Here is a 17,766-nt window from a genome sequence, read left to right on the forward strand (position 1 = left end):
AATAAAACAATTAATCGCATTTACCCATTTTATTTTCCTAGACTCAGTTAAACAAAGGAAATATTTGTACAATATGTATACAAGACAGAAAGTCGAGGATTTACACAAACTCAAAGAGCTTTTTTCAAATTACATATGCGCTTCTTTTTAACAATATCATTCTTGCGAAGATATAAGTAATAGAAAATTAACATTATCATCTCATAAAACTGGAAAATAACCATGACTATATGAGGACGCAGGAGTTGCTTTTGATAACTTACCAAAGCACCCCGGCAGTATGGCTGAATATACAAATCATAAACGTGTATCATATATATGAACAATAAAAATAAATAATATTATTATAATAACATTAACACTATTATATTAATATTATTATTGATACCATTTTATGATACAGGGCATATCGCAACAGTTTGACCCCGAAGTCAGGGTTTCCTAGGAAAGCGGTGCCATCATACAGCAGCCGCTATAAAGCGATGCCCATGGATTTTACATTCATGCAGTTTTTTAGGTGGCGGCATAGAGGGTAGCGGAAGGCAAGACTGAGGTTGATGTTTAAAAGTGCTATTGACGCCATATTACGGCAGCATTTTCCTAAGAAACCATAGTTTGAGAATTAATCTATTTCAACAGTACAATTGGCCTCTTTTTCTTCGGATTCAAGCATGTTTTCAATTTGAGGCGACCTTGTCACCATCACTACTGCGTTCATCATTTGCTGAATTTCGGGAGATGGCTGTTTCTTCACATCGTATACCATTAAAACATTAAACAACTTTTTCGGCTGTTCCACTTGAGATTTCGTTGATTTTTCCCCAGATTTCCTCCTAGCTATCGGTTCGGCAACCCGTTCCGCTTTCAAGAGGTAATAATAACCAATCTGGTAGTCAAAGAGGCATTACTTACCTTTTTGGATCTTGAGTAAAGATTTAGGTGAAGTTTTAACAGCTGGGGGATCATCGGGAATTACAATACACTCAGTAGGCACGCTCTGAAGGGCTGTCAATGATCTGACCTACACAGAAAGTTAAGAAAAATCGACGTAAATTAAAGATTTTATAATTAACCTTCAAGAATCCCCTTCCTTTCACTGGAGGGCTACTCGTAGGGATGCTTGCCGCGGGGGTTTTATTGATTTTATTAATAGTGATGCTACTAGAGGAGGTGGATGGAACAACCTTCCTTGTGAGGGTCACAGTGGGCGGTATTATGAGCTGCAGATTGAAAATTATAGCTGTTATAAGCGGCAGTGGTGGTAGATTACCTGTGGCAGGGAGATTTTCTTTACATTGTTACTGGCTACTGTAGTTGGATTGACAAAAATCACATCGTCATCGTCTTTTACAGTTACAGCCCCGGTAGGCTTTGGCGGGGCCGCAGGCTTAAGAGGAAACTTAATATTTTTGATACCTGCAAAGAATAGGCGATAAACTAAATCTCTACACTTCGGCATCATACTGTACCCGCAATAAATTCGGTGCGAAGATTCTTCCTGATTTGAATCAGGGAATTGATGGAGGTGCTCAGGACTTCTTGTAACTTATTGTGGACGACGGCCAATGCCTCCACACTGCCGGCTTGGGACTGCTGTCTAAAAGTTTTGTTGCATTATTGGTTTATACATTTGTAAATACAATGCATTTTGACATATAAACTGACCTATTCAATTGAGTAAGCGTGTAAGACAGATTCGAATTGACTCTCGCTGCAGCCCGAACAGTCTTTTCGAACCATTCGTGCTTCATTGCGGGCATCACTCCGGGCGGATTTGCTGGTCGAACAGGGGTAATACCTGGCCGAATATTACCACTACTACCTGTTAAAAAATAATAAATACGTATTTATTTAGACACCCCATATATTCCAGAAATCATTACCAGGCCCTGTACTATTAGGTCCCTGCAACCGTGTCAGGGTCATGCGTGATTGGGGAATTAATTTAATATAGCCCGGAGTTGTACTTTTTCCTGTAAATAAATGTTAAAACAAACGTTCAGATTTCAATGGGGTCATCACATGCAGAAAAGTTACCTGATGAAGATGGGATGGTAATTATTTCCGAGGTGCCAGATTTTGTTCCTGAAAGCAAAAATCTTGCAATTGTAAAGTTTGTTCGAATATTTGGAAAATTTGCCAAAAAGCGAGAAAGCCACAAAATTCGTCAGTAATTCAAATTTTTTCGAATAGCAATTCCAAAAATTTATAATTATTTCTCAATAACTTTCAGGAAATCAAACGTGTAAAAAGAAGTAATTATAATATGCAAAAACTATATTTGCCTTTTTTCTGCTGAAATGACTCATTTACGAGCATCTGTCTATAAAAAAAAATTGTATTAGAGTTACCCACCACCCGCAAACTTCGTCGGCATATTTTTGGGACGTTCCGTATATGTACGTGTTACCTCTAGGTATGCCTTAAAAGACGGTCAGTTATATGGATATCAATGTTGATATTTATATAATGACGTCAAAGTTACATAGACCAATTAAAACATTCTATTCCCAGAACAAAAAACAACAGGTCAGGAGGACAGAAGAATCACATTCGAAAAGCTATGCATCTCTTTATATAAACTGAAGTTTAAGAAATAGGCATAACGAAAAGGCGTAAACATTAGCGTATAGGAATGAGATTATTTTATTCCTACCTGAATTAGATGTAACAGAACCAACTAAAATAGAAATATCTTCTACACCTAAACGAATAATAAATTTGCCTATAATGCAAAGGAAACTAAATAACTGGATAACTCCCTACCTTGGATGGTATAACCTGCATTACCAGGCGCTTGGTTTCTGAAAGTTGTATTGCCCACCTTAAACACCGCTCCTTGGGCGCCCTAATAATAAAAAATAAACAAATCTAATTTAGTATTAACAAAATTTAGGAAATAACTAAAAGATAAAATCCGCTAACCCACTAAACTTAATCTTACATACCTGAGGCCTGAATCCAGAGGGATTAATGGGTCGTAAGGGAGTTGAAATTGGTTTCGGAGCTAAAGCACGAATTGCTGTTGCAGCTGGTACTGTAGTATAACCTTGTTCCCCGGTTGAAAGTTTCTGCAGAAATCAAAGGAAAATAAAAATTTCAATTACTCCAAGATCCCATAAGCCTGAATCAAAAAGACCTGAATAATCAACCTTGCACACAACAGCATACCTTAGCAGGTGGCTCTCCTAGGGTAATCGGTGAATAATCCGGGTCTTCTTCTTTCCGTTTTCTTCGTACTTTCTGAACCACCGAAGTATTGGACTCTTCCTTTTTCACAACCGGAGTACTGCAACATTTCGTGTAATCCGTAGTCATTAGATCTGGATTCGTACCGGCTAAAGTGTGCGCTCTCCTAAGTTAAATACAATTTGTAAGCAATTATTGATATGTGGAATCAGGGCTTACGCCAATTCAGTGCGATAATACTCCATGAATTCTGCACACGAAGCTCTCAGGCTGGACAGTTGTCCTGGATCGCAACGAAAGCAGTTCCAATCGTCGCTGTTTCTTATCTCTTTGAACTTTTTCAAACCGAAGTTGTTTTTGATACACCGCTGAAAAACAAATTTAATAATGCCGAAATAAGAAATTTTGTTTGACAAACCTTGCAGAAGACAAATTCACATGAAGAACAACAGAGGACCTCTCCTCCTTGTCCGCACCATCTGAAAGAGAACGCAACCATAAGGAGATGCATTAGTTTTGTTTATAAGCTCACGCATATACAGAGTGGTCCATTTAAAAAAGTTCACTTGAAATATCTTGAATGGAACTTTTTTTCTTTGGAAAACCCCGAGGCATGTCGATTTTACTTTTAAGTGGGACATTCTTAGATTATAAATTCGTAGGAGTAGAGTCATCCCACTAAAAGGGGTGACAACCCTTTCAACAATTTTAAATGATACGGGGGATCAAGTGGCAAAGGGACTGTTTTAAATGGGTCACTCTCTATATCACATTAACCTACCTGCAATAGAGCTCGCTCCCGTCTTCATCTTTCTCGAACTCCCCGCTCGTATAAAAATGATAACAATTCTTGCAAATCAACACTTTCAACAACGGATGAACAAATCGATTATTAGCTCCAATTAAAGAACTGCCTAAATGCACGTTACAAGCCGTGCAGTGGACTTTTGAAGCTTGAACTGGATTGTCTAAAACCATAAATATAATCAAGCTTATATTAAAACATACAAGAAGCCCATACCTGGACCATACATTTTCTGCCTCAATTCCATTTCCAGAGGAGTTAGATTCACTTCAACTAAAAATTTCAATAACTATTTGGCAACGCCTCTCCAAAAATATAAAGTCGCATAATTTACCTTCTGCCCCAGTCATTTCATCCACCAAAGTTGAAAATATGGGTTCGTAGAGCAAAGAACTCGAACTTCCACTATCCAAGTCGTGTTCTGTTATAGCTTAACATATTATAGTATTCAAATTCAAAAAAAATCCTCCATAACCTACCTTCGTTAGCCACAACCGCCGCTTCGTCAACATCCATGGATATATCAGGACAGAAGAGAGATGGGTCAAAATCCTCATCGGCATCTGTGTCTTGATAAGTAGCTCCTAAAAAATATATTAATAAATATTGATATCGAAGTAAAATTATTATTTTCAATGTACCAGCTTCCAGCAACTGCTCTTTCTGAACACAGTTATCAATCTTATCTGATGTCTTAGACTTCGCAGGCGGGTCATCTCCAGTTAAATCTGTAACCGTATTTTTAACATCAGATTTATTATTTCTGTTTTTGACAAAGCCTGCTTTAGTCTTTTTAATTTCTACTGATGTTCCTGTCGGTTTACATTCATCTTTTCCAATTGACTTATTTTCTATTTGTAAAGTTTCTTCCGTGAGCTTCCTGTCTGACTTTTCAGCTTCTTCCTGGGATTTTTCTTCGCTTTGCAGATCTCCTTCGCCTCTTTGTTTTACTTCAACATTTTCACCTTCATCACTATCAATAATTTCCGGATTTTCCTCATCACTTTTTTCCTGAGTATTTTCACATTCCTCCACATTTCCATTTGCATTTATTTCCATTTGTATGGAAGCATCTTTATCTTCTTCTTCCTCCGTTTCGGCATTTTCATGAACCTTATCTGCTTCTTCAACGCTTAACTTCGCATCTACACTTCCATTTTCCTCATTCTCCTTATAGTCTTCAACGTTAGAAGCAGGTAAATTTTCAGATATGTCATTTGCCTGGTCAATGCAGACATCAGCCTGCTTTGTCTCCTCCCCAGGGTTACTTTCAGTAGAATGTTTATTTTCTCCCCGCTTTTTGATATTTACAGCTTCTGAGCCTTGTAGGGCTTCTCCATCAGGTGTTTCATTAACTACACAAGCTCCGTTATGAGTGATTTCTAAAGAGATGATGGGATCGTCTGTTTGTGGATCTTCTACAGTTTCGCGGGTCGATTCTGTCGAATTTTCTCCGTTTTCTAAAGGGCTCGAAGAATGGTCTGTATCAACTGATATTCCATTTTCTGCAAGAACACAGAAGTTTCATTTTACACGCCAATCACAATAGAAAGAGCAAATTCTTCATGTTACTGTCTACCAATCGAAAATTATATTCTTATGTGTTTTAGGTGCCTGATTCAAGATCAGATAGGTACCGTGGATCGCTCATATGCGCAAGCGGTAATAATATATAACATACCGGAAAGTGTTTCATTACTGTGCAGAGATTTGATAGTTTACCCAGAGCCGCAGCGTCAACGTTTGTATATTATTTTTTCCATTATTGCCCTTAAAAAAAAAAAACAATATTGGGTGTTTTGAATGACCATAAGGTACGTTTTTTCGACTTTTTGAAAAAATCGTATATACACTGTAGTTGTGAAATATTTATGGCCCCCACTTCTAAGATCTCTTACTGCTGGTTTATTGAAAAAATGGAACGATTTGGCATTGTGGCATTAGCAGTCAAATGAAAAAACTTACAGTTTTTAGCAATTTTGTTTTGTTATTACATTCACTACGCCATATACCAAGAATTGTTTTCCTTTTTCCATTAATATTTCAGCAACGACGAATCTATCGTTTTTTTTTTAATTTATTTTTACATCTAAGTAGAAGAATATTATCCTATAAACTTTTTAAATAAACTTAAATTTATTCTTTAGTCGTATCGTTCAGGCTTACTGCCCTTGATTCGATTTGAGCTTGCTTCATATATGATCTGTGATGTCAGGGAGTAGACTTTGATTGACCGCATTCGAATCTCGAGCGATCAGCTTTGAATCGAAGAATCGAACAAGAACTCGAGCTTAGTTCAATCTCATGTCAAATTCATGCACGAAGCTTGCCCCCAGCGTATCGCCTTGTAGAAATTTTTCGATCAGCCCGGAGCGCTTTAAACTAGATTACAGACCAGTTTTTCAGAAAGTCGAAAATGTAATTCAAATCGAGAACAATTGACCTTTTAAAGGCAACCACGTGAATCGCCCATTGACTGACCGCCAACTACCCGAGACCACAAATCCTGAAAAAGCTATCAAATAAATTTTTTTTTGTATAAACACAACTTATTGTACTTTCATTAGATCATTTAAAACCAGTAAACGTGTAGCTAGTCGAAGAGATTTTCTGCACATATTAAAATTTAACTGAATAACGCTTCAGACATAAATTCTCAGCGCAATAGACAACAAAGCAGTTACTGCAACGACTGGAATGAAGCGATTGGAAATAAGAGAGAGCTGCGTTTGCTGCCATGAAATTGCAGACTTAAAAGACCTAACGAAAAAGAGAGAATTTGAAAAATCTTAGTCATTCATAAGGCCCTTTCTCAACATTAAATATCGAAATCAATTCAAGTATTAGAAAAACACACTTCAATTTTCTGAAGAGGACTCAGAACCTCAAAGATTTACAAACGTAAAAGTATCAGATTTACTCACAAAGGATAAAGGATTATTTTGGACGAAAAAGGGCATTTTAGTACCTTTTAAGCCCGAAGCAATTTCTGTTCTAAAGTAACATTACAGTTTCTAGAGGGGATTTTCAATCTCTTATTACTTGAAATGATCTTCGACCTGCCAGAGATGGTCAAAAGTTTTTCTTAAAGTGATACATTTTCAGAGAAGTTTACTTCAAAACAATATGCCAGAAATAAAAAAAAAATGCCACACAAGTACTTTTCAGAACCTCAAGAATTGCTGTGATGAAAATTCCAATTTTACGATTTTCTTCAGAGGTTTTTAAGAGCTCCTGCTTTGTAAGTTCCATTCTTTCAACTAGTTCCAGGTTTTTTACTCTTCAATTTGCAGTAACTTATTTTTTGATCTTGAGCCATGCCCATGAAATACGCTGTTACTCACGCACAGTGCCTCCCACGCAAACCAAGCAGCCCTGAATGTAGACAGGCGGAAGAGCGAGAGTATTCCAAGTCGAATAAAAACACAACCACAGCTTGATCCAAACATCAAGGATGCGCATGCGCCTCTCTCTAATAGCGAACACCCTCGACGCATGCGGACAACGACTCTAGCATAAGATCGAATAGGACGTGCGAGCATGGAAGAAACCATAATTGGCAGCCTCGCCGGAACTTATGTTCGGGGAGGCTCCGGCGCAAGTCCGCGGGGATTTCTAACTGGGTGAATGTTTTTGTTTTTCAGATATTTATTTATATTAAGCGATGATCAAAGAAAACGTTCGCAAATACATCGGCTTCAACTCAGCACCGTTAAACTATCTCAGGGTGAAAACTACATATAAGGTTTTCGTTTCGTTAACACTCGGCTGGTTCGACGCAAATTAGGAACATACACTATCAGGGATGTTGTGAGATAGTTCATTCAGTACATCAAAGTATTAGAACGTATTTTGCATTGTTCTAAGGGTCGCAAAGGTCATTATCTAGGGACAGAGTCCTATGTCACCTCATGACAAATACCAAAACTGTGCTCTTTATTTTGATATTATGTGTATTGGAGACGATCAGAGGTAGGAGGTAATAAGCCTCACAACATCTGCAACGAAGTGCGACGCTGACACATACTACCTTGATTTGCGTGCGGTAAAACTTCTAAAGACACTTGTGCGATAAAGGACTACTTTCAACTCATAAAAGCGTGCGGTAAAGGTATTTTGTCCCTAGCTCGTAGGAAAACATTCTTTTGGATAACTGAAGGGTATAATCCTAATACTACCATGCCTATGACCTTAAGATACTTATTTTCCCGAATTTTTTAGGCTCTAATATTTTTACAAGCAGGAGGGGCATACTTACAATAACTGGGCCGCACCACAAAAATGGGTTTTGGAAGCCATCAAATCTACATTACGAAATATATTCTACAGTGTGTCCAAGAAAAGGATGTCTAGCATGGGGAACTCACACACGGTAATCGATACAGACTTAGTAAAAGGGAAGATGAGTTGCGCATTCAAGGAAGTAGTTTCTCACCGTAAACAGATCTATAAAATAACTTTTGGTTTTTCAGTTATTAAAAAAAAAAATGAACTTAATTCGAAAACGGAATTTTCCAATTTATTTTTTATTTTTCCCGACTTATATTAAGAGCTGCGTGGAAACTAAAATCACTTTTCCATAGCCCTCCATTCCAGTTTTTGTAAGCTTCAACACGACAGTTTTAGTTTCATCCTATGACGTTTCGTTTGTCAAGAACGACCAACGTTTTTCCTCTAAATACGGCCCTGGAAATTTTTCGGTCGATTTTCAGACGACTTTTTATCAGAAAACATCCGAGACTTTGGAAAAATACAACGCCCGAACTTGACACTTGTCAAACTTTTCAAAATCTTGACAAATTCCTTAGTTTTCGAGTGTTCATGTAACATCTTCCAAACCAAAACTTACCTGTAGACCCTAAAACACAACAATCAGAACCTCCCCATTTAATTTAAACCACAAACCCATCTCGCCCCGACGTTCCAATCCCGTCGTCCCCTCCCGTACGTGGCACCCAGCCAACGGCGTCTATCCAATTAAGTTGTCGTCGTTGACCTGCCAAAACTTACCTGTAAACCTCAAAAAATAACAATCAAAACCTCCTCTTTTAATTGAAACCACAAACATCTTACCCCGATCTTCTACTCCCATCGCCTCATCCCGCGAGTGGGACCATTTAAGGGCTTCTCTCTTCCTTCAGCGTAGTTCGCCCCCTACAAGGCCTTAGACCTTACATCCTATCGCACTTCCCCATGTTAAACCGCGGTTTAACGTGACGACTTAACGTGAGGGAGCACGGGTGGAGACCTCGTTCTACTTAGCCTTGAGGGAGGAACACACTTCTAAGCACGAAAAAGAAGGATTTGACCATACCCACTTTCACTCACTAAATGACAGCTACACGACAACCAATCCACTTACTAAATGAAGGCTACAGGACACCCACTAGCACTCACTAAATGTTAACTACACTAGACGCATATCTCGTGAGTCTTTGGAACCGAAGGGCACCTGAGGATTATTTTTTCCCGTATAACGAACATACCTTTTGTTATTTTTGTTAATAATGACTGAATTGTTTAAAAAATTACATCGTTTCGAAATATACAAAAAACTTTATAGCCTTTTGTAAATGTACAGTTTTACCGGTGTAAAAAATTGTCGCAATCGGTAATAGATACAGACTTGCATTTTTTACCGTTTACGAGATCCTCATGCTGGACATCCTTATCTTGGACGCACCGTATAATTGTAAATATTTAATATAACGACTATAGGCATTGAGAATTGTGGACTGATTTTAGGACAATATGCATTAGTGCAATTTGAATTGGAAAACCTCAAGTTTTTCATCCAGATTGCAGGAATGCACATCGGTCCAAAAATTATCCAAAATTTTCCATGCACGAGTTATATGCGGAGAATTTCATGAACCAAATTCTACGTATTCGTGGCACCTTCGTTGATGTATAACCATTAATATAAACAATAATAACAAATACATTTCTGTTTATTATTATTATTATTGTTGTTGTTATTGATGGTTATAGAATATATTTCACAATAGAGGTTCATACAGGTTCGCAAACGATTTTCTACTGCGTAATAATTGTTAATGTGAATGTGGCACTAATGATCGCAAAATATGCAATAATTATACTTAAATACCTCCAAGGTAATAGATTCTGCACTTGGATCAGACACTCTTCGTTTCGATGTGAATATTATCTGCATATTCACGTATTAATACACTTTTTGGGGCCGTGACCAACGCAAATACAGAGTGATTCGGGGCCGACGGCAGGCCAGGCGATTACGAAAAAGGCGACACATTATCTTTCTGGCAATTTGCAAGCGTAGATAATCGATCTTGCTCTAACCTGAACTAACCTAAAATACTTTCAACAATGCGACGTTGTCGACTATAGAAAAAAGTAGCAGCTACTCGTACGCGTTAAATGGAACACCCTGTATATTACATCACCGTTAGGTTCGCTATTTCTTGTCGATCGTTTCTGTTTAACAACTCCTATACCTACCTCTAGTGTTTTTTGAAATGTTAACTAATGCCCCTATTTTCGTCTTTTCAAAATTTGCCCTAGGAAAACCGACATTACAACGCGATTCGCATCCACAAAAAGCAGAAATTTCGAAGGTGACTTTGAAAGGATCAATCTCTCGTAAGATGAAAAGTGGTTCTATCGCTTATAGGGTGGCCCAAACCGCTTAGGTACTGAGCCGACTTGAAGTGCATTTTTTACAGGAGATATATACTGTGTGGTAGCAAATACATTCGTTGAAAGGCAATTGCACTTAACCGTAACATTTCACAAAAAATCGCCCTTTTTCGCCTCGTCTCCAAAAATTGGATTACTTTGGCATACTTAACGGAGGTGAGTATGACACGCCCTGATTCGCCGTATTCGTTTGTGCGTTTTTAAGAAGGGCGACTCGAGACCTAGTTAAGTGGCAGAAAATGACCATTCCAGTCAAGTTTGGATGAAACTATTTGTTCTCCATAAATCACGTGACTAGATTATGGCAGAGAACATGCAGATGAATGGCAAAAGAACATGCAGAGGGCTCAATGACATATCCCCTGATTCGAGACAAATGGACGAGAAAAAAATACAATGCAAGTAGCGAATAACGACGTATAGCTACAGAGATCCGAACGTTTTCGGTGGTTTGCTAGCTGGGCATGACAACGCTACGGGATATACTATGGTAATTGTAGTATAACGTCGCGAGTTCCGACATTCTTTGAAAAGTCATTTAAAGAGTGATATTTTTTAAAAAGCTGCACCTTTAATAGCTTTAAAAATCCCAGAAAATCTGCTTTTAATACACATATTTGACACACTTCTGCGTGGTTGTGTTTTTTCTGCGATTTGTATGAAAAGCTGCTAAGACACCGCTTTTTTTACCTTTCGGTTTGTTTTTGCGAAATTTCTAATGGAATGGTGGCAGTGTCGACTTCATATTGCAATTACTACAAATGTGCAAAAAATCAATTTCTTTGAGCCGTTTGCCGACACTAAGCAACTAAAACTGCGACAAAGGGGTTTGTTGATTTTAACCATCGAATCTGAGTTTTTGACGTGTCGATATTTTCATTTACGTTTTGTGTCGATAAATGGGACAAAGAAATTGATTTTTTACAAAAGAACGTAAAGAGAATAAGAATTACCGGGAAAGTTTCTGAATTATAAATGAGGACTATATAAATTGGAGATTGTGTTCATCGCATGGACTCAGCTTATTTACGTTCCAGAGGTTTTTTCGTGTTTAAAAAAATTACTTCAAGAAAAAGTAAGTTTGGCCCATTGAAGCGAAAAATATGATAATTTCCAGATTTGAAGCAGATGAAAGCAACAATGCAATTGCAAATGAGTTGCACTTATCGCATTACTCTCTCTACAACTTAGAAGAACCGAGAAAATACCTAGGATGCATTTAATGAAACTTTGTCGCTAAAGAAAGAACTTAAGTTACTCAATCATAGGAATATTGATCAGGCATTATTTAAGTGTTTTAAAAGGGAAATAAGTAAACGATCAACAATCAGTGGCCCAATACTGCAGGCAAAAGGGGAACAGTTCGCCAAAATAATGAATAAAAGTCCGGAATATGAACAATTAGAAAGTTGGATAAAACGTGTCCAGCAAACACATAACGTTGTGTACGGAAAAATTAGCGGTGAAGCTGCTAGTGTACCACATGCAGTGACAAAAACTGGTTCAAAACTGGGTAGACGGAGATTCGAAAAAATTATCAGAATGACGAAATTTTGAACCCAGATGAAACAGGTATTTTCTCCAAAATGACTCTGTACAAAACACTGAAATTTAATGGAGAAGTGAACAAGTGGAAACATGTCGAAGGAAAGAGTTACTTTGTTTACCGGTACCAATGTGACAAGATAAAAAAAATGTAAGTTGATTGTTATTGGAAAATCAAAAAACACTCGCTGTTTCAAGAATATTGAGGCGTTATCTGTGTCCTGTATGTCTAATAAAACAACCTGGACGAGATGTTTATAAAAATTTCGCAAGACTGGGACACTAAATTAAAGAAAAAAAATCTCTTGATAGATAATTGTTCAGCACACCCAAAACTGTCAAATTTAGAGAATAGCAATGCTCAATATCTCCCACTAAATTCCACGAGTTCCGCAGCCGCTGACCAGGGTATCATAAGATTAATAAAAGTTCATTTCAGAAAACTCTAGCTAACAAATATGATTGCAAATAATCAGCAGAACAAAGAGCGTGCTATTATAATTTTTTTAAATCAACTATCAATGATTTTTAAAGCCTGGAAAGGGGTATCACCCCAAATAATTACGAATTGTTTTAGACCTACGGATTTACAACGAGCACCAGTAGCTGACGACTTTGAAGCGGACAATCTTGCTGTTGCTGAAATGGCAAGAGGCATAAATAATGATTTTGAAAAAGAAGGTAATGTACCTGTTGCTGTGACACGAGACAACCTCACATTTTCATATGAATTATGGACCGAATTTGTAAATGTTTACCTTCTCTTGAAAACAAACGATGCTTTATCTGATCGATAAATTGTAAACGAATTGCTCACTATTTAAGAAATCCAAAATGAAAGTGACGAAGGCTCTCAGAATGGTGAAGATTTTAAACCACCATCAATTGAAAAAGCTATAAAATTCTGAACACTTATACGCTATAGAGTTATTCAAGCGACAAAAAACTTCTAAACGAAATCAGTTCCATAGAGAAAAAATTAATTATTTAGGTTTTATCATTTATCTGTTATAGTTTTTAATGTTTTAAATAAATTTCTGTTTTTTTTTGTTTCTTTAATCTTAAAAAGAAAACGAGTCTTGATGTAACGACTCTTTTTACTCAGTCCCTTCGCCGCCATTATATTGGACTTTCACTGTATATGATTATATTACAATTTCATTAATTGTGACCCAAAGCAACACGTGAAGCCTAGTTTGTCAAAACCTGTAGATTCTGATGAAAAAAATGAGTGTTTGTGTGTATAAATGTTTCAGCTTACTTAGCCTCTATTCATACTGCTGAGACGATTGGCAGCCAGCACGAGCTTCGATTCACAGAATCCTGGCCATGCATAATATCCGTGCTCTGGAGTTCGCCAAATTTCAACGCCAGAAGATTATGAACTCAGGATGTATTTTTGTGAGGCAGTTTTGATACGTCAGCAAGCTTCCAACTTTTTAAGATATAATTTAGTCACATTAAGCCAAGTTATCCAAAGAAGACTTTTTTTATATAGATGAAATGGACTGTATATGTTATTAAAGCGATTAGACTTGAAAACTTCAGTTTTAACGTCTCTTGTTTCCCAAAAGGCAATCAAATGCATTCCCTAAGTTACAACGACCAATTGAATTCCACCAAATATCTCAAAATCCCAAGGTGTAAACGATTGCAAACGGACGTGGTAAACCATCTTTTAGAAAACCTGACTAGAAAAATATCACACCTGCTGGTTTCAACCGAAAGGAGCATGGACCCATTGCAACCAAGATATAAGAAAGGACCTCTTAGAAATGTTTCATGACCGTTGTGTGTGGACCTGATGTTTACATCGGGAGCAATAACGAAGTTCGTAAATGGGCGCATTTTGAAGTGCTTGGAATTCAGTGCCAATCATAGAAAGGATCCATATTAAAAAATTATCGTTCCTTAGCGATTATGAGGAAGAATTTTAAGGGTGTTTCACATATTTTAACATTTTACCCTGTAAATTGTTGTTTTTATAACGATTTTTCCTAACTTCTGAAGATAAGAACAGATTTATCACTGAAACATTAATAAAGGTTTTTAGCAAAACTTTTAGTAAAGGGTGAATGTTATTTTCCGCTTATTTTAACTGAGAATGGTGCATTTCCACCACTTTAACAACCCCTATTTGTGTCAGACTTTATTCCCACGAAATAAAGAAAAAATGAACAATCTGCCTCAAACGCATAGAACACATATACATGATCATAATACTCAACATAACACAGAGATCTTTATTCTGCCTTACTCTACTGCACTATTTCAGAAAAGTCCCCTACTATTCACGTACAAACTTATATAACAGAATATCACATAATCTTAAGACAATTAACTCCATGAAACTGTTTAAAAAGCATCTGAAGAGGTACCTTTTAGATAATATTCTATGTTAGGGAATGTTTGTTTTTACTTTTACTTTTTGCTTGACGTTGGCAGGTCTTGCAACTTTTGGGCAATAAAGGGTTTTGATTTGATATTACATATATTTTTTTTACGAGAACATGATACATTATATGGCTATTTGAGTGAGGAGATTGGTTCAATATCAGGTAGCACCTACTGCTGTCATATCTTGGTAATTTTTACATATCCTTTGATAGCTGCTGGTAAATACCATGCTTTGTTGGTCTTTCGCTCGATTAGCCCTTATACAGAGTGTCCAGATTGTTTGTAGGACTTTAACCACATATTCTACAGCTAAAAATAGTACCAGTTGGCTATATAAATTATATCCCAAAAATGTTACATTACTGAAATTCACGATGTCAAATTTTCAGATTTTTAGATACCCTGTCTTTAGATTGTTGACTGTTGACAATATGTACAGGGTGACACTTTTTGGGGGGTCACGGTCCTTCTGCCACCCTGAACTTTTTTGTCAGCTGTCACTAACTGTAATTTTTTCAGAGCTTGAATTCTATCTTTAATTAAAAAGTTTTCCCCTCTCGTAGGGTTTCCCTATCTGTCACCTTTTTCAGTCATATGCCAAAGTACCTAAGAATTCAGCTGTGAAAAAAAAATTTGAAATTTTGGTATCCTGTATTTCGATAATGAAGCATTCTACAAATATAGTTTACATGGCAAAATGGTGCTATTTTTGGGCATAGAATATGTGATTAAAACCCCACTACAATAAACAGGACACCCTGTATAAGCAACCAAAAATACCCTACCTTTTGAATGATCTTCATTGCAAACAGTTGGACCAGGAGACTCTAAAACGAAGAGAAATTTATAACTAGTTATCACACAAAGGAAAAAAACTTACCAACTTTCTTCTCATTTGTTTTTTCTCTAACATAAAAGCCTGATGAAGCAAATTCGTTGCCTGAAAGAAAGACATTTATAAGTATTGCTGGTAACATTTTGATAAAGTTTGGTTTGAAAACTTGCAAGGCAATAGCTTTACCATCATTCGAGTCTTCATTAGTTCCTTCAACTAAAGACCTTCTAGTCCTGGAAGTTTCGTAGCTGGACACTTTTACTGCAAAATGACACAACAATACCTTATAATTGTATTTTAGAGACCAGAAAAGTTTTAATTCACCTGTTTCAGTACCAAGTTTTTCCATATTTGAGGTTAGAATTGTTCAACCAAACTTTAGCCCTGCTCAGGAGTTGTTTATAAAAACAATTGAAAATTTGAGAAATGACACTTCAGATGCCATCAAGTAGCCTGGGTCCGATCATACACGACAAGAGCAGAATTTTCCCGATTTAAGTAAGAAATCACTGAAATCAGTCGCCAAATCACAGAATTAATTCAATTTCCCTGATTTGAGGAGTTTTCTTGAACACCGGACAGGGTCGTATTAGTGGAAATCTTGCCGCACAGAGAGAAAACTCAAATCACACTTGAAGGCCGGACTCGGCGATGGCGGTAACTAACGGTAATTCAGTAACATGGCGGGTACATTTGCTGTTTGCTGGTCCGCAGTTTATCGACGCAAGACGCAACTCGGCCTCCGTTTCTAATAAACACCCTATAGTTATCCTTTACAACATGAGATAGTAAATGGTACGTATGTCTCGAATTAATGTGTAAAACACAGCTTTCCAACGTTTCGAATCCCGAAATAGAGAACTCCGCCAGATGGCGCCAAGTTATTGCGGGTGCGGACACAAGTGAGTATGGGAATAGTGAAGCAAAATTTTACTGCAATATTTTCCCGTCGACTCCACAATAAAAAACTAAAATGCAATAAGACATAGCAATATACATTTCAACTTTAAATTTAAAACTCACTCCACTTACTCTAAGTGGATTTACACTTCAGTCTGAGATGAAAAACCCCTATGTCAAGTGACAGATATCGATCACGTGTCAAGCATAAGTGTTGTGATCGGCCAGATAAAAGCAGTCATGGCATTCAAACCGTTCACTTCGCTCTCAAAATCTTACATTAAGGCCGAATTACATTCAAGGTTGAAACATAATTTGAAGTTTAAACTTCAAAGTTGACATATATTTTATTGATTATCTGTCACAACTTAAAAAATCATTCATTAATAGGGATGCTTAATGAACGATTTTGGGTACGTTAAAAAATTACCGTTATTATTAATTCCCCACCCAACGGAAATATATTATAATAACATTGTTTTAATTTATTTACTAAATGTTAATTTTATTAAATAAATGCAATAAAAAAAGTATAAAATGGCACAATTTTCATTTCAGAATAGAAGTTGATGTAGGTGTGAGTTACCTAGCAAGTGCCAAATAAATGTCACCTCAAAAAATGGCCGAATATTATTTCAGTAAAGGTAAGCGATCACTTAAAAACTCTGGATTCTTTAAATTAATTGTTCAAAATGGCGGTTCAAATTATCATAGAAAATCGCGTATCCTAGTAATTAGTAAAACATTTTTGCCTGAAGTACCCACTACCGTTTTTATTTTTTAACGTCCCCTGAAACGTAGCATCCTTTGATGATTAGGATGATATTTTCCATTTAAAAGAAAGTTTAAATCTTTTTCCATATGCGCCCCCGCTAATGCATTACTGATACTTGCAAACAATTCCGTCCTCTACCTGACATCTGATCAGGCAGGATCGGACTAAAATTTAAAATAAACGTGACTAATAGAAAAAAAAGGTTGGTCAAAATTAGACAGCAAACGTTAAAATGAAAATGAAACTAAAACAATGAACAAAAAAAATGTTTAACCTCTGATGACGTCATCGTTTGGCTACACTATTCTAGAAAATGATTCAAAATCAATATGGCGAATCTCGAAAAGACTGCTTTGTCTCGTGCGTTTTCATTTTCCATTTTCCTATAGCAGACCGAGACCGCACCCATATCTCCGTCTTTATTCTTGATGGCGCAGTTTTAGTTTCGACCTACGTGCTACCAAACTCCCTTCACGCCTCATCCCTTTGTTGCTATGCATATTCACTCTCTACGACTACAACCAAAGCCAGTTTCGCAAGTTCCGTGCATTTGCCGAGCACTGCCGAATTGAACCGACAGTGCCTTGCCATAAAACCTCAAGGACGTTTCATGTTCCTTTGTCTATATGCAAGCGGTAATAA

At 37.0% G+C, this 17,766-nt stretch overlaps 1 protein-coding gene and 1 long non-coding RNA gene across 9 annotated transcripts; one reads left to right on the plus strand and one right to left on the minus strand.

The window, feature by feature from the left end:
- Positions 1-14: 14 nt before the first annotated feature.
- LOC136343576 (uncharacterized) lies at positions 15-16,173 on the minus strand. 8 transcript variants are annotated; one of them, XM_066290378.1, is made up of 22 exons: positions 15,774-16,173; positions 15,636-15,710; positions 15,495-15,554; positions 15,400-15,441; positions 4,636-5,499; positions 4,474-4,578; positions 4,329-4,424; positions 4,211-4,267; positions 3,971-4,157; positions 3,608-3,668; positions 3,409-3,557; positions 3,172-3,355; positions 2,949-3,071; positions 2,767-2,848; positions 2,038-2,085; positions 1,884-1,973; positions 1,666-1,825; positions 1,470-1,597; positions 1,271-1,416; positions 1,074-1,220; positions 913-1,021; positions 15-861 (listed from the first exon to the last, which is right to left on the minus strand). In XM_066290378.1, the coding sequence occupies exons 1-22, from the start codon at positions 15,796-15,798 to the stop codon at positions 623-625; spliced, it is 3,177 nt and encodes a 1,058-aa protein (XP_066146475.1). In that variant the 5' UTR covers positions 15,799-16,173; the 3' UTR covers positions 15-622. The 8 variants fall into 8 exon arrangements, with proteins under 8 accessions (XP_066146475.1, XP_066146477.1, XP_066146474.1 ...); XM_066290380.1 differs by having other exon boundaries at positions 4,329-4,415; positions 15,636-15,713; XM_066290377.1 differs by having other exon boundaries at positions 1,666-1,822; positions 15,636-15,713.
- Positions 16,135-17,742, plus strand: LOC136343589 (uncharacterized). Its single transcript, XR_010732804.1, has 3 exons — positions 16,135-16,244; positions 16,307-16,351; positions 16,908-17,742. It is a non-coding gene; the product is annotated as an uncharacterized lncRNA (long non-coding RNA).
- Positions 17,743-17,766: the final 24 nt, after the last annotated feature.

Source organism: Euwallacea fornicatus, chromosome 15 (assembly GCF_040115645.1).
Source record: "Euwallacea fornicatus isolate EFF26 chromosome 15, ASM4011564v1, whole genome shotgun sequence".
NCBI classification, from domain to species: domain Eukaryota; kingdom Metazoa; phylum Arthropoda; class Insecta; order Coleoptera; family Curculionidae; genus Euwallacea; species Euwallacea fornicatus.